Below are 23,758 nucleotides of genomic sequence, written 5' to 3' on the forward strand. Positions count from 1 at the left end.
GCCTTCCTTACTTGTTTTTAATGATACTTTTGCAACAAACGGAACACTTTAAAATATCGACTGATGCGTGGGATGTCATCGTTTTTAGAATTTTATTCAAAACTAGCTATCACCCGCTACTTTTTAAGCGTGTTACTTTGAAACAAAAAAATTTTCACTATTATTTTTGGGTTGCCTAAATCCATTTACACAACCTATAGGAACTTTTGCTTCAATGCCAATATTTCGAAACTGTGTCCATTTAAGACGTGTTACCTTGATTTTACAAATTTGAAATGTGGTGCGGCACGAATACCTATTCATGAGCTTCATGATTAAAAATACACTTAAAGTCGTTTTTCAAATGTATCCCATAAATACATTACAGAAGGATTTTGTTGGTGGATACGAAAGCCATGTAACTAAGATAGCGAACTCATTTAAAGTTTTCTTTATAATTAGCAGACCACGCACACTAACCTTGGTCTATCTGCATATCTCTTAAGAAGTTTTTACCTCTTAACTCACCCCCACCCAGTTCTATTCCCAGTCCCAATCCCAGTTTAAGTTTCAGTCCCAGTCACAATCCCAGTTCTAGTTCTAATTACAGTCCCAGTTCCAATCACAATCCCACTACCAGACGGCCCCTGGTCCATTTCATGGATAAAAAGCTTCGTAGATACTAATCTAGGCTAAGGTCTACCAATATACCAAATTTTAGGCTAATCAAACAATTAATAGAATTTGTTTGAATAGATCGGTCCCTGGTCCACTTCCCGAAAAAAAGAATCGAAATTACTAATTTAGGCAAAGGGCTACCTATATAAGAAATTTCAAGCAAATCGAACTATGAACCGAACTTTTTCGAATTTATCGGTCCCTGGTCCGAAGTGTCGTGAATACGAATCTAAGCAAAGGGCTACCTATATACCAAATTTCAGACAAATCGAACGAATCCCCACTCCTCTTTCCGGAAAAAAGTTTCATAAATGCTAATCTAGGCAAAGGTATACCTATACACTAAATTTCAAGCAAATCGAACCGTGAATATAAGTCATTCGAATGGATCGGCCTCTGGTCCATTTCTTGAAAAGAATTTTTCTCTCCCTAAGAATATCCTAAAAAAAGAAATAGCTAAATCGGTCCAACCGTTCATTTTTATATTATGGACTAACAGACCAGGCAGACTTTGTTCTACCCTAACTTTGATCTACTCGTATCTGTATAACTCTTAGGAAGTTTTTATTCTTACTCTCCTTCCCCTCTTTCCCTATTTTCTGTATCCTTTTGTTCACTCCTCTCTCTGCCTCCCACCCTTCTTTTCTCTCTACCTCCCTCTCCTTACTCCTCCCTTTCATCTATCTCTATCTGTATATCTTCGTCTAACTCGATCTCTTTCTCAGTCTCTTTTTTTCTTTCCTTTCCTTTCCTCTTCTTTACTCCCCTTTCTATTCTTTGTTTTCAGGAAAGCTCACTGAATACCTCTGCAACTATTTTGATAAATGTACCTACGAAAACTATTGATCACTTGTAATATTTCGTTCGAGCTACATATATATTTTTGTTTAAAAAATAACACTTTTGTTATGATAAAATTAATTCGCTATGAGCACAGCTTACACAAATTGCGAACAAATTTTAATAGGAAAATTCGTGAAAAACACATTTAGTCTTTACGAACAGCATAGGTACAAATTAGCATAAAAAACATATTGGAGAAATAAGTCTCCTTAGTGCACAGACATTACATATATACAAAAAAATTACATACAAATATAAAACAAGTAAGGAAGGCTAAGTTCGGGTGTAACCGAACATTACATACTCAGTTGAGAGCTATGGAGACAAAATAAGGAAAATCACCATGTAGGAAAATGAACCTAGGGTGACCGTGGAATGTGGTTGTATGACATGTGTATCAAATGGAAGGTATTAAAGAGTATTTTAAGAGAGAGTAGGTCATAGTTCTATGGATGGACGCCATTTAGGGATATCGCCATAAAGGTGGACCAGGGCTGACTCTAGAATGTGTTTGTACGATATGGGTATCAAATGAAAGGTGATAATGAGTATTCTAAAAGGGAATGGGCTTTAGTTCTATAGGTGAACGCCTTTTCGAGAAATCCCCATAAAGGTGGACCAGGGGTGACTCTAGAATATGTTTGTACGATATGGGTATCAAATTAAAGCTGTTAATGAGTATTTTGAAAAGGAGTGATCCTTAGTTCCCTAGGTGGACGCCGTTTCGAGATATCGCCATAAAGGTGGACCAGGGGTGTCTCTAGTTGTACGATATGGGAATCAAATGAAAGGTGTTACTGAGCGTTTTAAGAGGGAGTGGGAATTAGGTCCATAGGTGGACGCCTTTTCGAGATATCGCCATTAGGGTGGGCCAGGGGTGACTCTAGAATGTTTGTACGATATGGGTATCAAAGGAAAGGTGTTACTGAGCATTTTAAGAGGGAGTGGACATTAGGTCTATAGGTGGACGCCTTTTCGAGATATCGCCATTAGGGTGGGTCAGGGGTGACTCTAGAATGTTTTTACGATATGGGTATCAAACGAAAGGTGTTACTGAGCATTTTAAGAGGGAGTGGGCATTAGGTCTATAGGTGCACGCCTTTTCGAGATATCGCCATTAGGGTGGGCCAGGGTTGACTCTAGAATGTGTTTGTACGATATGGATATCAAATTAAAGGTATTTATGAGGGTTTTAAAAGCGAGTGGCCCTTAGATGTATATGTGAAGGCGTTCCCGCGATATCGACCAAATGTGGATCAGGTGATCCAGAAAATCATCTGTCGGGTACTGCTAATTTATTTATATATTCAATAACACTAACAGTATTCCTGCCAAGATTCCAAGGGCTGTTGATTTCGCCTTGTAGAACTTTTTCATTTTCTTCTACTTAATATGGTAGGTGTCACACCCATTTTACAAAGTTTTTTCCAAAGTTATATTTTGCGTCAATAAACCAATCCAGTTACCATGTTTCATCCCTTTTTTCGTATTTGGTATAGAATTATGGCATTTTTTTAATTTTTCGTAATTTTCGATATCGATAAAGTGGGCGTGGTTATGGTCGGATTTCGGCCATTTTTTATACCAAGATAAAGTGAGTTCAGATAAGTACGTGGGCTAAGTTTAGTAAAGATATATCAGTTTTTGCTCAAGTTATTGTGTTAACGGCCGAGCGGAAGGACAGACGGTGGACTGTGTATAAAAACTGGGCGTGGCTTCCACCGATTTCGCCCATTTTCACAGAGAACAGTTAGCGTCATAGAATCTATGCTCCTACCAAATTTCAAAAGGATTGGTAAATTTTTGTTCGACTTATGGCATTAAAAGTATTCTAGACACACTAAATGAAAATGGGCGGAGCCACGCCCATTTTGAAATTTTCTTTTATTTTTGTATTTTGTTGCATCATATCATTACTGGAGTTGAATTTTGACTTAATTTACTTATATACAGTAAAGATATTAAATTTTTTGTTAAAATTTGAATTTAAAAAAATTTTTTTTTAAAAAGTGGGCGTTTTCTTCATCCAATTTTGCTAATTTTTATTTAGCACATATATAGTAATAGTAGTAACGTTCCTGCCAAATTTCATCATGATATCTTCAACGAATGCCAAATTTCAGCTTGCAAAACTTTTAAATTACCTTCTTGTAAAAGTGGGCGGTGCCACGCCCATTGTCCAAAATCTTACTAGTTTTCTATTCTGCGTCATAACGTCAACCCATCTACCAAGTTTCATCGCTTTAACCGCCTTTGGCAATGAATTATCGCATTTTTTCGGTTTTTCGAAATTTTCGATATCGAAAAAGTGGGCGTGGTTATAGTCCGATATCGTTCATTTTAAATAGCAGTCTGAGATGAGTGCTCAGGAACCTACGTACCAAATTTCATCAAGATACCTCAAAATTTACTCAAGTTATCGTGTTAACGGACGGACGGACGGACGGACATGGCTCAATCAAATTTTTTTTGGATCCTGATTATTTTGATATATGGAAGTCTATATCTATCTCGATTCCTTTATATATGTACAACCAACCGTTATCCAATCAAACTTAATATACTCTGTGAGCTCTGCTCAACTGAGTATAAAAAATTGAACTTTTGTTTATAATTTGTAACGAAAGAGTATGTTTCAATAGACGTATGCATCTTAACCATTTATGTTGCATTAACTTGGCATCACGCATAAATATGTACATATATATGTCAAGCTGATATGCAATGAAAATACATACAAACATCCATACGTACCTATAAACATACACCCGAAGTTAAATAACGCAGCGAATGCAATGTATGTACGTATGTGTCGCATCATGCCTCACTCAAAAGCAATTTGCGCGCACAGTTGACAGCGAATAACACTACAGTTTTTGGTGAAAATGCTAGGTACTTTTGTTTAAACATTTTTGCTGATATAAGAAAGGAATCAAGTACTTGTTTAATGCAAAACGAAGATAAATATTTCAAGGTTTTATTGCAAAGAAGAAATATTCCAATCGATCCATTGGTTTTGAATTTATAGCTGTGTAAACAAAAATTTTATGAGTTTTTGCTATAAAAGTGAAGTGTCTAGACTTTTTTCGGCAATTTTTAGAATTTGTCTCTCCGTAAGACCAATCCTCGTACCTCAAGGAATATTCTAAAAAAAGAATTGGCGAAATCGGCCCAACCGTTCTTGAGATTCGCGCTTATTTCACAATTCATCGACTTATTTTTATATTATACTAGCAGATCCGGCAGACGTTGTTCTGCCCCAAATTTGGCCTACGTGCATACATTTTAAAAAGGTTTTTCCGTCTAACTCTGCCCTCCCCCTCTTCACTTTTTCCTAGTCCTTTTTTTCACTCCTCCCTTCGTCTTTTTCGCTTCATCTATTACCATCTTCGTCTCATTCTATCTCTCTCTCAGTCTATATCTTTTGTTCCGGTCTCACTCCGAGTCTCAGTCCCAGTCCTAGTCCTAATCCCAGTCCCAGTCCGTCTCTGGTCGGAAAAAAGGATCGCAAACACTAATATAGGCAAATCTATATACCAAATTTCAGGCAAATCGAATAGGACGTATGTAAATAGGTATGTGGGTATTATTAATTCATGTCTCTATTTCGGCTTCGCATGCATATTTATCAGTTTTGCCAGGTTGATGCGACTAAATCGAATATCACAATGAAAATTACTTTAGAGCTCTCAGCAAAAGCTTTCATTTGATATCCATATTACCTACACATTCTAGGGGTATCAGGGTCCACGTTTTGGCCTATATCTCGGGACCCTGTCACCCAGCGGTATAATATATTACTCTGTACTAAAGCACTCATCAGCAGCTTTCATTTGATTTCCATATTGTATAAACACTGTCTAGGCATTCACGGGCCCACGTTTTGGCCTATATCTTGAGACCCTAGTCACCCAGGGGTATGAAAATTACCCTCTACTAAAGCACTCATCAACAGATTTCATTTGTTGTCCATATTATATAAACACATTCTACGGGTATCCACGTTTGAACAAAATCGACTGACGTATCTCTTCAAACACCGACGACCAACTAACACACATTTCTTATTATATTATTATTATTATTATTATATTTTCCTTATATATATATATAGATTTTATTTTTCACACTTCACTATAATATTAAAACGAAATGCAGATATTCATTGCTTTTGAAATTCGGCTTAAAAACTGCACATGGAACAACTAAAGACTCTCCTGAATTAAAAAAAAAAGTCTTAGTACTTCTAAATTGCGGGCCCCCTCAGAAACCCCGGGTACGGAGGTAGTCCCCCCCCTCTCTCTCTCTCAACGGGACTGATGATGTGCTATACTTGATATCATTCGCTATAATATTTTTTATTGATAAGCAGGTTGTTTAATTAAACACCAATCAATTACACGGAGGTATATCCGCACCACCTGAAAATATGAGTGCCGCTGCGTATACGTAACATTTTATAATTACATATAAACATTTAAAAAAAATTGCAATAAAATAATATTGCGAATATAAACTGAGATATAACCCATCCTATATTTTCAGTTAGATCAAACTACACACGGGGTGCAAAACAAATTCCAAATCAGTTGAGCAGAGCTCACAGAGTATATTAACTTTGATTGGATAACGGTTGGTTGTACAGGTATAAAGGAATCGAGATAGATATAGACTTCCATATATCAAAATCATCAGGATCGAAAAAAAATTTGATTGAGCCATGTCCGTCCGTCCGTCCGTTAACACGATAACTTGAGTAAATTTTGAGGTATCTTGATAAAATTTGGTATGTAGGTTCCTGAGCACTCATCTCAGATCGCTATTTAAAATGAAAAATATCGGACTATAACCACGCCCACTTTTTCGATTCGAAAAACTGAAAAAGTGCGATAATTCATTACCAAAGACGAATAAAGCGATGAAACTTGGTAGGTGAGTTGAACTTATGACGCAGAATAGAAAATTAGTAAAATTTTGGACAATGGGCGTGGCACCGCCCACTTTTAAAAGAAGTAATTTAAAATTTTGCAAGCTGTAATTTGGCAGTCGTTGAAGATATCATGATGAAATTTGGCAGAAACGTTACTCCTATTACTATATCTATGCTTAATGAAAATTAGCGAAATCGGAGAACGACCACGCCAATTATAGAAAAAAAATTTTTTTTAAGTCAAATTTTAACAAAAAATTCAATATCTTTACAGTACATAAGTAAATTATGTCAATATTCGACTCCAGTAATGATATTGTGCAATAAAACACAAAAATAAAAGAAAATTTCAAAATGGGCGTGGCTCCGCCCTTTTTCATTTAATTTGACTAGGATACTTTTAATGCCATATGTCGAACAAAAATTTACCAATGCTTGTGAAATTTGGTAGGGGCTTAGATTCTGGCACGATAACTTATTTCTGTGTAAAAGGGCGAAATCGGTTGAAGCCACGATAACTTGAGCAAAAATAGATATATCTTTACTAAACTCAGTTCACGAACTCACTTTGTATTGGTATAAAAAATGGCCGAAATCGGACTACGACGACGCCCACTTTTTCGATATCGAAAATTACGAAAAACGAAAAAAATGCCATAATTCTAAACCAAATACGAAAAAAGGGATGAAACATGGTATTTGGATTAGTTTATTGACGCAAAATATAACTTTAGAAAAAAACTTTGTAAAATTGGTGTGACACCTACCATATTAAGTAGAATGAAATGAAAAAGTTCTGCAGGGCGAAATAAAAAACCCTTGAAATCTTGGCAGGAATACTGTTCATGGTATTATATATAAATAAATTAGCGGTATCCAACTGATGATGTTCTGGGTCACCCTGGTCCACATTTTGGTCGATATCTGGAAAACGCCTTCACATATACAACTACCACCACTCCCTTTTAAAAGCCTCATTAATACCTTTAATTTGATACCCATATCGTACAAACAAATTCTAGGGTCACCCCTGGTCCACGTTTATGGCGATAACTCGAAACGGCGTCCACCTATGGAACTAAGGCTCACTCCCTTTTAAAATACTCATTAACCCCTTTCATTTGATACCCATATCGTACAAACAAATTTTAGGGTCACCCCCGGTTCACCTTTATGGCGATATCTCGAAATGGCGTCCACCTATGGAACTAAGGATCACTCCCTTTTAAAATACTCATTAACCACTTTCATTTGATACCCATATCGTACAAACAAATTCTAGAGTCAACCCTGATCCACCTAAATGGCGTCCACCTATAGAACAATGGCCCACTCCCTCTTAAAATACCCTTTAATACCTTTTATTTGATACACATGTCATACAAACAGATTCCAGGGTTACCCTCCGTTCATTTTCCTACATGGTTATTTTCCCTTATGTTGCCACCATAGCTCTGAACTGAGTATGTAATGTTCGGTTACACCCGAACTTAACCTTCCTTAATTGTTATATATAAAGATATAATATTCCTGAACAATGTTTTGTCCTATATCTCGGAAACTGGTACATATATCCAGGGCTGTTCAAAAATGTCTATATTGAAGTGCAAATCACAATACATATACAAAATTATATGTGCACTGCAATTTTTTTGAAATAAAAAAAATTATTTTAATTAAATGTTTAAAGAATTTTGATGGTCTCCTAAATAAATAAATTTTGAATTACAATTTTTCTCAGCGCTAAAATATTCTTGAAAAATTTTTTGCTGCCAATTTGTTAGTGTAAATTTGAATATCAAACCTCATATGGAAGTGCTTTTTCTTTGCACTTTTATATGAATCGAATTTGTTTGTGAGGGCATATGTGGGTGCTATGAAAATTTGTTTTTATATTCAAAGTATAAATATGTATCTGTGCCTATTCTTCAGGGCAAAACAAAAACAAAGGTGCCATAAGTGTACATGTATTAAACAGCTCTGATATAAAAGTTTAAAAACTGCGTTAAAGCCGTCATCAGCAGCTTTTATATGACTTCCATATTATACAAATTCATTTGAAAATTAATTGAGTAAATGTTCTGGGTTTCGAGACTTTCGATATCTAAGGACTTAAAATATATCCTGAAATTAAAGTTGACCTCGTCTAATGGAGCAGTTGCGCTCAGTTCAATATAGCAGTGGTTTCTGAGTGTTGCGAGTACAAAATTTAAAAAAACTGCTGATTAAGGTTAGGATATAATAAATTTTTAAAATTAGTTCGAAACTATTTGAGTCAAAATATTGTTAATCCTTACCTTTGACGTTTTCTTTGCTGTCGTATCGTTCGAGTCTTGGCTCAGACAAGAAATTTTATTATTGATATTGCAGGCATTTTCTAATTTGTGTTCTACATCCTTGCCAACGTCAATTATTACCGTTTTTCCCATTTTATAGCACCAGTGATCTTTAACTTGTCCTGACAACACCACTTTACAAGGATTTTTGAAGTATCTTTCGCACTGTGCGAGTTAAACATATTTCTGAAAAATTGGAAGTAACTTTATGACAATAATAATTTTACTGATCGTTGCCTCTCCTTTCTATTAAATTTTCTTCTTATTCTATTCTATTAAGTTTTCTTCTATTTTTCCTTATTTTCAATTCGAATTTCTATGGCAAATGTTAAGCGCACCACTGTATTATGGATTCGCTTGGTATTAGCGATAACCTTTTGTAGCTTTTCCAGCATCCACAGATAGACGATTGGCTCATGATGCAAACAAGGTACGATTGCTGAAATGATATTTAATTTCAAAAAATATATTTAAACCTACCTCGTCTTTAAATAAGACTTAATTTCTAATTAAAACGTTTAAAGAATAGGACGTGCGCGTATAGCAAATGTTCGTGAAGGCTGGAATGGATTGTTGAACTAAATAATAGAATTAATATATAGCCCATACAATTTATAAAAAAAAAGAAAAGAATCAAAGACAAAGATTTTGGTGCAGAAAAGTTTCAGTTTTGTTATAAATTTATGCTTATAATAAAAAAAATTACAAGAAGTGGGTCTGTGAACGCGCCTTTTAATTAAAATGAATTACGATCGCCAGACCTCGTTTGATAAGGTTAGTTAAATTACGTGAACATAAAAAATTAAATAAATAATTGAGTTCGAAGGAAAATTTTATTTTGAGATTTTCAAAAATATTTAACACTATGAAAGAAATTTGCAAAGTCATTAACAACAAGTAAGGAAGGCTAAGTTCGGGTGTAACCGAACATTACATACTCAGTTGAGAGCTGTGGAGACAAAATAAGGGAAAATCACCATGTAGTAAAAAGAACCTAGGGTAACCCTGGAATGTTGTGTGTTGTGTTTGTATGACGTGTGTATCAAATGGCAGGTATTAAAGAGTATTTTAAGAGGGATGAACTCCATTTAGGGATATCGCCATAAAGGTGGATCAGGGTTGACTCTAGAATTTGTCTGTACGATATGGGTATCAAATGAAAGGTGTTAATGAGTATTTTAAAAGGGCGTGGGCCTAAGTTCTATAGGTGGACGCCTTTTCGAGATATCGCCATAAAGATGGACCAGGGGTGACTCTAGAATTTGTTTGTACGATATGGGGATCAAATGAAAGGTGTTAATGAGTATTTTAAAAGGGCGTGGGCCTTAGTTCTATATGTGGACGCCATTTAGGGATATTCGCCATAAAGGTGGACCAGGCCTGACTTTAGAATTTGTTTGTACGATATGGGTATCAAATGAAAGGTGTTAATGAGTATTTGAAAAGGGCGTAGACCTAAGTTCTATAGGTGGACGCCTTTTCGAGATATCGCCATAAAGATGGACCAGGGGTGTCTCTAGAATTTGTTTGTACGATATGGGGATCAAACGAAAGGTGTTAATGAGTATTTTAAAAGGGCGTGGGCCTAAGTTCTATAGGTGGACGCCTTTTCGAGATATCGCCATAAAGATGGACCAGGGGTGACTCTAGAATTTGTTTGTACGATTTGGGGATCAAATGAAAGGTGTTAATGAGTATTTTAAAAGGGCGTGGGCCTAAGTTCTATAGGTGGACGCCTTTTCGAGATATCGCCATAAAGATGGACCAGGGGTGACTCTAGAATTTGTTTGTACGATATGGGTATCAAATGAAAGGTGTTAATGAGTATTTGAAAAGGGCGTGGACCTAAGTTCTATAGGTGGACGCCTTTTCGAGATATCGCCATAAAGATGGACCAGGGGTGTCTCTAGAATTTGTTTGTACGATATGGGGATCAAATGAAAGGTGTTAATGAGTATTTTAAAAGGGCGTGGGCCTAAGTTCTATAGGTGGAAGCCTTTTCGAGATATCGCCATAAAGATGGACCAGGGGTGACTCTAGAATTTGTTTGTACGATATGGGGATCAATTGAAAGGTGTTAATGAGTATTTTAAAAGGGCGTGGGCCTTAGTTCTATATGTGGACGCCATTTAGGGATATTCGCCATAAAGGTGGACCAGGCCTGACTTTAGAATTTGTTTGTACGATATGGGTATCAAATGAAAGGTGTTAGTGAGTATTTGAAAAGGGCGTGGACCTAAGTTCTATAGGTGGACGCCTTTTCGAGATATCGCCATAAAGATGGACCAGGGGTGTCTCTAGAATTTGTTTGTACGATATGGGGATCAAATGAAAGGTGTTAATGAGTATTTTAAAAGGGCGTGGGCCTTAGTTCTATAGGTGGACGCCTTTTCGAGATATCGCCATAAAGATGGACCAGGGGTGACTCTAGAATTTGTTTGTACGATATGGGGATCAAATGAAAGGTGTTAATGAGTATTTTAAAAGGGCGTGGGCCTTAGTTCTATATGTGGACGCCATTTAGGGATATTCGCCATAAAGGTGGACCAGGCCTGACTTTAGAATTTATTTGTACGATATGGGTATCAAATGAAAGGTGTTAATGAGTATTTGAAAAGGGCGTGGACCTAAGTTCTATAGGTGGACGCCTTTTCGAGATATCGCCATAAAGATGGACCAGGGGTGTCTCTAGAATTTGTTTGTACGATATGGGTATCAAATGAAAGGTGTTAAAGAGTATTTTAAAAGGGCGTGGGCCTAAGTTCTATAGGTGGACGCCTTTTCGAGATATCGCCATAAAGATGGAACAGGGGTGTCTCTAGAATTTGTTTGTACGATATGGGGATCAAATGAAAGGTGTTAATGAGTATTTTAAAAGGGCGTGGGCCTAAGTTCTATAGGTGGACGCCTTTTCGAGATATTGCCATAAAGATGGACCAGGGGTGACTCTAGAATTTGTTTGTACGATTTGGGGATCAAATGAAAGGTGTTAGTATTTTAAAAGGGAGTGGGTCTTAGTTCTATGAGTGGACGCCTTCGGGATATCGCCATAAAAGTGGGCCAGAGGTGACTCTAGAATGCGTTTGTACAATATGGGCATCAAATGAAAGGTGTTAATGAGTATTTTAAAAGGGCGTGGGCCTTAGTTCTATAGGTGGATGCCTTTTCGAGATATCGCCATAAAGGTGGACCAGGGGTGACTCTAGAATTTGTTTGTACGATATGGGTATCAAATGAAAGGTGTTAATGAGTATTTTAAAAGGGCGTGGGCCTTAGTTCTATAGGTGGACGCCTTTTCGAGATATCGCCATAAAGGTGAACCAGGGGTGACTCTAGAATTTATTTGTACGATATGGGTATCAAATTAAAGGTATTAATGAGGGTTTTAAAAGGGAGTGACCCTTAGTTGTATATGTGAAGGCGTTTTCGAGAAATCGACCAAAATGTGGACCAGGGTGATCCATAACTTCATCTGTCGGGTACCGCTAATTTATTTATATATGTAATACCACGAACAGTATTCCTTCCAAGATTCCAAGGGCTTTTGATTTCGCCCTGCAAAACTTTTTCATTTTCTTCTACTTAATATGGTAGATATCACACCCATTTTACCAAGTTTTTTCTAAAGTTATATTTTGCGTCAATAGACCAATACAATCACCATGTTTCATCCCTTTTTTCGTATTTGGTATAGAATTATGGCATTTTTTTCATTTTTCGTAATATTCGATATCAAAAAGTGGGCATGGTTATAGTCCGATATCGTTTATTTTAAACAGCGATCTGAGATGAGTGCCCAGGAACCTACATACCAAATTTCATCAAGATACCTCAAAATTTACTCAAGTTATCGTGTTAACGGGCAGACGGACGGACATGGCTCAATCGAATTTTTTTTCGATACTGATGATTTTGATATATGGAAGTCTATATCTATCTCGATTCCTTTACAACCAACCGTTATCCAATCAAAGGTTATATACTCTGTGAGCTCTGCTCAACTGAGTATAAAAACGCGGCAATTTCTATACATGCCAAGCCAAAAAAAGTAAAGAATCAAACATCAAACTTCATTTGGCACATACAAATTAAAAAATATGCCTTTTAACTGGAGTTCAAACTTGCACTGAAAAAGCTGGGCCTTAACATTATAACAGGGGCTCTCTAGCATACTACCGGTCATCCATTGAAAGCTAAGAGCTTTTGTTCGAAGGAATCAAGGCGTTATACCGTAAATTGGACAATGGTTCATTGATCACATCGCACGTTTTGTTGCAAACTGATTCAACTCAAAATTTCGACTTTTTTAGAGTTTTCGAAATACCAACATAATCAACTGAGAAGATTATGGTGACATTTATAGAGTAATCAGAAATACCAAAATAGGGGACATATATGTATGCCTTTGAATCTCATTTTTATAATGGAACTCTATCAAAAAAAAAAAAAACTGTGTTTGCGTTTTGCCAACAAAATAAATTTTTGACTTACATCTCTTCATTTTTTCCTTAAATGCATTTTTATCTAAATCTAAAGGGCATGGGTTTGAAGAGGTAGACGAATATTTAGTGGAGCGAGAAAGAGAAAAAAGAGGAAACTTCTCAAAATATAATCAGGTTAGTGTTTGTTTAGTATGCTATTTTGGAGAAGTGGGCGGTGGCGTGCCCATCTTTAAAACTAGCGTCAAGTGTGTTAAATCTCAACAAATATTTCAAGAATGATATTGAATATTTGGAAAGGATGGAAAAGAAATACGAAGCTTTACGGAAAACGAGTAAGAGAAATAGAAGGGTGAATAAGAGGAGAGGAAGGCAAGGGAACACGGTTGCCACTTCTGGTCATTTCAACCCCATTTGGTCCGCTGGTCCCTTTTTTCACTTTTAGTCCTTTTTAGGCAGTACCCACGATTTTGGTACTTTTCTTCCTTTTTCACTGAGGTTAAAATTCACAACTCTGTCCACAACATTTGGCACATTTTCATTAACCCCCATTTAATTTTCAATTCTTACCAAAAAAATTGCTCAGTTAATAAAATGTAGCAGACCAATAACATTTCATAGGAGATTGCTCAGTTAATAAAATGTAGCAGACCAATAACATTTCATAGGAGATATTTGAAAAAAAATATAAATAAATGTAAGGCGCGATAACCTCCAAAGAGATCTAAGGCCGAGCTTATCTTCCAATTTGCGTCGTGCTCCTCTTGATTTTACAAATTGGCCGGACGGGACCTACATATTTTATGCCGACTCCGAACGGCATCAACAAGGCAGAAGAGTTTTCACTGAGAGCTTTTCATGGCAGAAAAACACTCGGAGCGCTTGCCAAACACTGCCGAGGGGCGACCCCGCTTAGAAAAATTTTCTTCTAATTGAAAAACCTTATTTCTAAAATTTTGATGTTGCTGTGCCCGGGGTGTAACCCAGGGCATACGGTGTGTTAGGCGGAGCCGCTACCATCACACCACGGTGGCCGCCGGAGATATTTTAGGCGAGCCATTAATAAGAAAAGTGATGGATCTAAGGACAAACAGATTACACGGACTTATCACAAAAAAGTCTTGTTTTAGTATCCAGACATTTCGTTCGGTTATCAACAACTTTTCGTGATAGATTTTTTCACTAGTTGAGCTAAGAAAAATTTTCTCAAATGTACGTGTGCCTCTAAGCAGGGCTTTCCACTGTTGGAGCCATTACGATGGCCGTCGAGTTAAAATTTGAATTGAAAACTAAGTAAAATAATGAAACTAATTGGTAGGTACAGAACCCCATAAACTTCAATAACAACGCTGTTAACTAATTTCTAGTACCTACTTAAATGTAATCAGGTTCCGTTATTGCGCAGTTGAAACTTTTAAGACGTTTAATTTTTAATCTGAAGCCTGGGGCTAGATTCAGTAATGTGAGTTTTTCAAAAATCACACTTACTAAATCTAGGCTTTGGTATGAAATTTCAACGGGCAGGGGAAACAGTAAGCATCATTTATGATTTACTGCGTTTGCTGATAGTTCGGCTACATCAAAACGCAAATTTTTTAGCCTTTTCTTACTAAAACCTAACTGCGCTAGATATTTTATTTCTTTCCAATTAACAACATAATGGTGGAACTAAGAGCTTTGTCAGCAAAACTACATTCAAAACGTATAATTAGTGAAGGCATAGACTTTTCTAGAAATTTGAAAATATAATACCTAAAAGTAGTGTTTTTGTTTGTGCAGTTTGAACTAAGTCTCCTTTTCGCTAAGTTTGAAATTTTATATTTAACAACGACTAAGACACTTTTGTGAATTTCTTGTATCACAATCAAATAAAACAAAAATTTGGTTCTTTTTTCTGAGATTTGGTCCATTTTTCGATACATTTTGGTCCGAAATGAAAACATGGTGTGGCAGCCGTGCACGGGAACTAATTAAATAGAGAGGAAAGGACATAATAGAAGGGGTGTATGGGTGTGGGTATTCCCCGCGTTGGGCTTTGAGTGCACCTTGTCCCGCTCGAGTGTGGCAGCAGGGAGCAAAGGGCCCAAAGCCGGAGTTTCCTATGGTACGCACTGGAAAATAAATAAATAAAGAAAAGCAAAACAAGTGTAATAAGTATGGGTATAAGAACGTAAATCCGAGCAAAACACTTATATAAGTGTACAATTTGTTTGTGTTGGGTAACAAAACCATAAAATTACAACAACCACATGAAAATGGTTAGCTTCTACTGCAAATATTTATAATTGAAATTCACTTTTTTGATTACCTGTTATTAATGTGCATGCATGTAAATATGATGTTGATTGTGACATCCGCCCCGCATCAAGGTGGACAAGGGTTAAGGGCCCCGACCTCTCGCCCTGAGCTAGCTGGGGGACATTCCACCTTGATTACGCAAAGGGGCGGATTTACCTTCTAACAGGTGTACGTGACAGGGGAGAGTGGAAGAATGCGACGCAAAATAAAAAGAAGGGGGACAATTCAATAAGAACGGAAAACATAGAAGTATGAATGTGTGGGAAATAAATGTGATTTAGTTAACGCTTGAAACACTAAGCTGCATCCGCCGAAGAAAGGGGGCGGAACGGAAAAGCGTCTAAGTTAACGGAGTGGGAGAGAAAAATTAAGGGCCTGACACATTAAACTAACTCGGACGATGGAAGGTGTGGGAACGGAAAAGCGAAATTATTTGAAAAAAAAAAACAAAAACGGGAATTAAGAGATATATGGGCTGTAAACGCATGGTAAGCAGGTAAGGAAAAGAGTAAATGAACAAGTAAGGAAGGCTAAGTTCGGGTGTAACCGAACATTACATACTCAACTGAGAGCTTAGCTGCGTTGGTTTCGTAGGGTTTCGCAGATGACTTATAATTGGTTTTTAATTCCATATCACATACTTTTGGGAAATATCGACCAAATTGTAGACCAAGGGTGACGTTTTTTGGAACGATTTTCCATCATCCTTTGTTAAATAAGGGAAAATCAACATGTATGAAAATGAACCAAGGTAACCCTGAAATGTGTTTGTATGACAGGGGTGTCAAATAAAAGGTATTAAAGAATATTTTAAAAGGGAGTGGGCCTTAGTTCTATAGGTGGGTCTTTTCGAGATGTCGCCATAAATGTGGACCAGTGGTGACTCTAGAATATGTTTGTAAGATACGGGCAATGAATAAAAATAAATAAATTATAGGTATTGATGGGGGTTTTAAAAGGGAGTGGCCCTTAGTTGCATATGTGAAGGCGCTTTCAATATATCGACCAAAATGTTGACCAGGGTGACCCAGAACATCATCTGTCGGGTACCGCTAATTTATTTATATAGGTAATACAACGAACAGTATTCCTGCCTTGATTCCAAGGACTTTTGATTTCGCCCTGCAGAACTTTTTCATTTTCTTCTTATTAATATGGTAGGTGGTGTCACACCTATTTTACAAAGTTTTTTCTAAAGTTATATTTTGCGTCAAAAACCCAATCCAATCACCATGTTTCATCCCCTTTTTCGTATTTTGTTTATAATTATGGCATTTTTTTTAATTTTTCGAAATTTTCGATTGTGGCGATAAAAAATAAGACCATGAAAGCTTGGATGCCAGATGGAGGCACATCAGCGAAGGTATATCAAAACAATGGTTTTGATTACTTTTCAATTATTTTCATAACAGACTAAGCCGCAATGAAGTATGGCAAGGTTTTCCAGTATCATATCGAATCTTAGCCACCGAAATAACGTAAGTCAACATTTTGAACTAGGCAAAAACAAGTTCGTAAAAGTTTCTTTAAAAGACGATACTCTGGGGAGCCTAAATTCCTCATGAAACTAGGGGGTGTGGGGCGGTATGGCCTAGAAGGTAAAATGTGGTCATATTAAATCTTTTCCGAGATGGTCGTTCTCTTAATGGTGCTTGATTCTGCATCCAGCAAACGATCATCAACATCGATAACACTCCATTAAACCTTCGGGGAGTATCTTTATCGCTACAAAAACAACAACCAACCTAAGTACTGATAAGAAATTTGCAAAAAAATATGACCTTATTTAAACTTTTAATGGATTAGGCACATTTATTGTAACGACTGAGTTTCATTTAAATGTAACAAATCTATAAAATAATCAATTAATAGAAAAACAGATTTTAACGCGCACTTAATAAATTGAAACTATTCACGATAACCTTTTAAACTGCATCTATTTCCCATCTCACCTCGCAGCCGACGCGCATCGATGGCTCAGCATACATCGTCGAGGGTATTGATATAAAAGAGGCCAAAAACACTTGCCTCCTATACACACTGAAAGATCAAAGTAGCGGATCACTTGCCAAAAGTTTGAAAATCTTTACGCACCACGATGTTAATCTGCTGCATATCGAGTCGCGTTCATCAGTGCGTGTGCCTGGTTATGAGTTCTTTGTGGAATGTGATGGTTCATCGGGTGCACTCGGCAAGGCCATAGACGAATTGCGTGAGGAGTGCGTTTATTTCAATTTAATTTCACGTGATTACAAGGACAACAGTACAGCGGTACCGTGGTTTCCTCGCAGAATACGTGATCTGGATCGTTTTGCTAATCAAATTTTAAGTTATGGATCTGAATTGGATTCGGATCATCCTGGATTTACTGATCCCGTCTATCGTAATAGGAGGTGAGTTTAATTATTGATTTGAAAACAAGTCGACACATTTGATTTAAAAATTGTGTTTGTGATTTGCAGAAAATACTTTGCCGATATTGCCTACAACTACAAACACGGCCAGCCTTTGCCTCGTGTCGATTACACCAAAGAAGAGATTGAGACTTGGGGCGTTATTTTTAGAAATTTAACAAAACTATATAAGACTCATGCTTGTCGAGAATTTAATCACGTTTTTCCATTGTTGCTCGATAACTGCGGTTTTAGGGAGGACAACATTCCACAATTGGAAGATGTTTCCAATTTTTTGAAAGGTGAGTTTATAGCAATAAAGAGGGACACTTTTTTCAGGTGAGTTAACCTTTGGTAACGGTTTAGGGAAATCCAGACAGTAATCATTGTATATGTTAGTTGATATGTGCGGTATTAGGTATCAAGAGGTAGAAGCAGTGCATGGACAGGACCTGTGTAAGTCGTCATAAATGCGCCATGTGGGAATCAGCCAAATGCGGGCTCGCGACGTATTAGATGACAGGTGAAGAGAACTAATTAAATAGGATCTAACATCTGACGCCGACCATATTACTGCTTGATTTGAAAAACCCAGACGGTTGTATGGGTATTAAACTATACACAAACCACTCGAAAATGGAAAGTTGAATATACTCAAAGCATTTGAAGGTAAATCTGTCGCACCGACTTCCTGACTTATGTAGTGTATCCAGGCTGAGGTCTATGCCATTTAGAGAGCAGTCTATGCCATTGAGTGAGCAGTCAGATTGCTCAAGGACAGTACGGTTCCACACACTAATGGAAAAATCTATGTCGACAGCCAGACTGTCTCAAAGGCATTAGAATCTAACGTGTTCAAGTAAGATATATTGCGAAAGTGTATCTCTATATCTCCCTTTACTCCCCTGAGTACAGTGATATTGATGGGAATAAATTTTCAGTTGGGATGGTCAGGATAGGTTCTGAAATGGACATAACCGAGGCGGATAGCCCCTTGAAAGGGTTGCGCCACACAACCCCTTAAATAAAGTTGATGTTTTAGTAAACATGTATACTTGTCGCGGGTATATGCTAAGCCCCCCTAACCCGTTGGCCATCACAGGTCATTGCGCTATTGCATCTATGCTCCGGTGGTGCTTACCATTAAGCTCCCTGTTCACACGCTGTCAGGATGAGGAAGAAGAGGTATCGATTCATCGCCTTCTCTCCAGCATTACAAACAAGACGAATCAGATTTCTGGGCACACGGTTTTTCGACAGTCTGGCAGAGGTTGCAAAGGTTGGTCTTTCCTTCCTACCTAAGTGCATCAGAGAGAGCAAGTATTTTGACGACTATTAGCAAGTAATGTGGTTGGACGAATATGCGCCAGCTGGCACTCACTGAGGATCCTCAGAATTGATTTGGAAAGCGTGGGAAATTCCCATGCAAGCCTTTTCTACCTAACCTTAGCTATCATCGTCCTTAATTTTCAGTTGTGGAAATCTTCCTTTTCCCTTGCAGCCTATTCTGGTGTTGATAGGAATACTTTCTGAGTCGGAGCGAGGAGGCTAATACATCTTTCGGAGAGCTTTTCTTTCGAAAGCAGCAAACATAACTGCGAGCCATATATCAGAATAGTCGTAATGATGTACTTATTTGTTTACGAAAGAGGACTCTACTTTTCAATTGGCACCTCAAACCAAATAGGCTTTGTTGGCAAGAGTAGCTCTGCATGGAATTCCTAATTTGAACTAAACAAACTAAAACAGGTTCCAGATGTGTTCTGCAGTCTATTTTAGGAAGAGGAACTATGCTTTTGTGATGAAATGTGTCTTATCAGTTTCCCATTATTTCTCTCACTTTAACAGATTGCACGGGCTTCACTCTACGTCCAGTCGCTGGTCTACTTTCATCACGCGATTTCCTAGCTGGGCTTGCTTTCCGCGTATTTCATTCCACACAATACATTCGTCACTCGAGTAAACCTATGTACACACCCGAACCCGATGTGTGTCATGAGCTATTAGGACATGTACCGTTATTTGCTGATCCCGCATTTGCACAGTTTAGCCAAGAAATTGGTTTAGCTTCGCTGGGGGCACCTGACGACTATATCGAAAAGCTTGCGACGGTGAGTACCTAGCTTACGAGAAAATTTAATCCTTCATTAAGTTTCATCTTGTTAATTCATAGATTTTCTGGTTTACTGCGGAGTATGGAATGTGCCGTCAAGATGGCGAACTCAAAGCTTATGGTGCAGGCTTACTCTCCTCATTTGGCGAACTCGAATACTGTCTTACTGATAAACCACAATTGAGAGATTTTGACCCCGTAGTGACAGGCTCTACCAAATATCCAATTACGCAATTTCAAGACGTGTACTATGTTGCGGAGAGTTTTGAGAGCGCCAAAGAGAAGACAATGTGAGTGTAACGGTATAAAGTAGAATTAAATTTATCACTCGTACTTATTTGTCTCTTCTTATTTTTTAGTAAATTCGCAAACTCTATTCCACGTCCATTTGGCGTTCGCTATAATGCCTATACTCAAAGTATCGAAGTGCTCGATTCTAAGAAACAGATAACTAATTTAATGGATGATATTAATTCAGAGTTTCAGATACTTCAAAATGCAGTGCAGAAGTTAAAATTGTAGAAAAACCATTAATGAGAGGTCGAGAGATTGCTCTTTCGACAAAACCTTGTATGAGTTACAAGACATTTATTTTCTTAAATTTTTACTATATTCTATTTACAATCTTTAGTTTTAGTGTATTTTTAGTATTGAAAGCGAGTAAATAAAATTGAAAAAAAAAAAAAAAATATTTTCATGCTATTTTCATATTTGCCAACTCGGTGGAGGTGCATCCGATCCAATTGTTGCCAAATACCCGTGTAAATACTTTCTGGTCGGGTTCGTATTTATTAATACGTAAACCATGACGTAGCCAACAAAGCTTTCGTTTCTCATAAAGCTCAGCATTAATCTTGCTTCTAAAGACGTCGCTGGGGTCATGCGAAGCACTATCCATCTTCTGGAGGACATTGATCTCTAATGCGCGAAAAGGCACTTACATCTTTTTTACACTGTCCATGATAGTTTGGATGAGGTATTTATAGCGCGTAATTTTTGTTCGTCAATATTTCAAAATATTTCACTTTCAATTGTCTACTGCGTCCAAAGCACTTCATGGCAACCGTGATTTCTATGGTGACAGAGTTCAAATATTTCATCAGAGTAACTGTTTATTTGGGGGTACGACCGCGAGGGCAACTACGGGTCGGACCCCTTCTCAAGAAGATTCCCACAAGGGATCGTTCCACAGGAACAAAAGAAGGGCTGCAAAAGTCCTGTCAAGGTATGAGGGTGTTCCGCTGGAAACGCTGTCAGAGAACGCCAGGAATTCGGTGGAAAGGGCGCGAGCTCTACTGCCGAATTTTCGGGGTTCTCTGCCAACAAGCGCAACCCCATATAAACGTCAAAGGTCCGATGAGGATATCAAACCACCGCCGAAAAGGCACCAGAATCACCCCGCGGTAGCCAAACCCAGCTTTGCCGAGGTAGCCAAGGGCCGGATCCTTATAGGAATCCTGGACCGAGGGAATGACCGTGGTGCAATCCCTAAAGACCAGTGGCCGTACGTCCGGAATGAAATCGGCAACGCCGTTCTCGACGTGCTGATGGAGTCTCCGGGTAGTCCGCCGCGAGGTTCTGATGCAGGATGGTACCAGGGCCAAATCAAGGTACTCGCTTGCGAGGACGCAAGGTCTGTTGCGCTGTACAAGGCAGCAGCCGCAAAGCTGGGACAAGTCTATCCCGGGGCGATTATCGAGGTCGTTGACTGGAAGGACATTCCGGCTCGGCCAAGGGCCAGGGCATGGGTTCCAGCGGTTCCAGCAGAACCTGAGAGAATTCTCAGGATGCTGCAACTGATGAACCCGGCTCTCCCAACGCAGGACTGGAGTGTCATCCAAGTCGAGGACGCTGAAGGACCTAGGAGACAGGTCGTGTTAGCCCTGAATAAGGAAGCTCTCGAGCCCCTTAGACGGAGCAAAGGAAGAGTGTTTTACGGCCTCGGGGAGGTCGTAATTCACGTATACCGTGGGGACGCACAGCGCGCATCCCTTTCGAGTGCCTCTTTGGACACGGACATTGAGGCACCCGAAGTGGAAGCGGAAATCTCCGACGCCGAAAGCCTGGTTTCCGCCACGTCAAATTGCGCAGGGGCTCTGGGCAATTTGTCGATGGAGGATGCTCTGCTGGATAGCGACGGAGAGGATCCCAACATCACGGTGATGGAGGCAGGGGAGTCTGAGCAAGCTCATGCTGAGGTTGCTCCAGATAAACCTGCACAAAAGTAAGGCAGCCTCGGCTGCTCTCATCAGTCGCCTTTCTAAAGGCGACGTCGAAGTGGTCCTTATCCAAGAACCCTGGGTGAACAACTCAAGGATTTGCGGATTGGGGGCCACTGGGTTTAAGCTCATCCGAGCTGCAGATGAAGGTAAAGTGAGAACATGCATTTTAGTAAAGTCAGAGCTAAATATCTTTCTCTTGCCTAATTATAGCAATGGTGACGTCACAGCGGCCAGTTTGTCAAGCGGAGGCACCCAATTAACGCTAGCCTCCGTTTATATGCCGTATGACGCAGAGGAACCTCCTCCACAAAAGACGGTAAAGGATCTGGTGGCCGACTCAAGCCATCTGTTAATTGGGACAGACGCAAACGCCCACCACGTGCAGTGGGGTAGTTCCGACATAAACACTCGGGGTGAGTCACTTTTTGAGTACCTTTTAACAACTAACCTTGTAGTTTGCAATGTAGGTAATGAACCAACTTTTATTACTAAAAACCGTAGAGAGGTTATTGACCTCACTATTTGTAGCGAAAGCGTTTATGGGTGGGTTAAAAAATGGCGTGTTCTTGATGAACATTCCTTTTCAGACCACCGCTATATTGAAGTAATGTTAGAGTTCTTCGTCGATCAGCCCATTGCGAGACGTAACCCACGTAATACAAACTGGGAACTACATAATGAGCTGTTAGCAAGAGAACTACCAGAACTGCCCCCACAAAGCCTCTCATCAACGATGGAGCTAGAGGGTCTGGTAGAAACCTTCACATCGGCTTTCTCAAAAGCCTTAGAACAGGCCTGTCCATTGCCAAAACCGCGCGGTAAGCGTAAACCTCACTGGTGGTCCCATGATCTGGACCTACTTCGTAAATCCTGTAGAGAACAGTTTAACAAAGCCAAATTCCTTGATAACGGGTCACAATGGCTAGAATACAAGGACAAACTAAGAACCTACAAAAAAGTCCTGAGACAAGCGAAGAGAACTTCATGGAGAAACTTCTGCACTGGAGTCGAGAGTGTCGTGGACACATCCAGGCTACGGTGCGTGCTTTCTAAGACGCAAACAGCTATTAGCTTTCTGCGGAGACCGAATGGTACCTGGACCAGCACAGAAGGGGAAACTCTAGAGCTGCTCCTGGACACACATTTCCCGGGAAATATGACAAACGCACCGGATGTACCTGCAGCAAACCAAGCTGTGAATATACCCATCACTGAGGAGAGAGTGAGGAGGGCAGTCAAAAGTTTTAAACCTTTTAAGGCTGCTGGACCAGACGGGATTGTACCCGCTCAACTTATCTACTCCTTGGAGGTATCAGCCAACTGGCTGCGGCACATATATACCGCTTGTTTGGCTATGAACTATATTCCGTGTGCATGGAGGAGCGCCACGGTCATATTCATTCCTAAGGCAGGCAAAGCCTCTCATTACGAGCCGAAGGACTATAGACCTATCAGTCTTTCATCCTTCGTACTCAAGACCCTAGAGAGAATAGTTAGCGATTTTCTCACTACAAGCATTGATAGGAA

The 23,758-nt window shown here is 38.8% G+C and overlaps 1 protein-coding gene across 3 annotated transcripts in view; it reads left to right on the plus strand.

Moving 5' to 3' along the window:
• Positions 1-20,698, plus strand: part of Hn (phenylalanine-4-hydroxylase) — a 47,561-nt gene extending 26,863 nt beyond the window's left edge. For 2 of the 3 annotated variants that reach the window (XM_067790239.1, XM_067790240.1), the window contains exons 2-6: positions 17,463-17,896; positions 17,966-18,198; positions 19,745-20,007; positions 20,070-20,299; positions 20,369-20,698. In XM_067790239.1, the coding sequence (XP_067646340.1) occupies positions 17,463-17,896; positions 17,966-18,198; positions 19,745-20,007; positions 20,070-20,299; positions 20,369-20,531 (1,323 nt within the window). In that variant the 3' untranslated portion in view covers positions 20,532-20,698. Of the gene's footprint in view, positions 1-9,267; positions 9,541-17,462; positions 17,897-17,965; positions 18,199-19,744; positions 20,008-20,069; positions 20,300-20,368 lie in introns of those variants that run through there. The other variant, XM_067790237.1, reaches the window with a different exon arrangement.
• The last annotated feature ends 3,060 nt before the right edge of the window (positions 20,699-23,758 follow it).

Source organism: Eurosta solidaginis, chromosome 5, assembly GCF_040869045.1.
Source record: "Eurosta solidaginis isolate ZX-2024a chromosome 5, ASM4086904v1, whole genome shotgun sequence".
Lineage (NCBI taxonomy): Eukaryota > Metazoa > Arthropoda > Insecta > Diptera > Tephritidae > Eurosta > Eurosta solidaginis.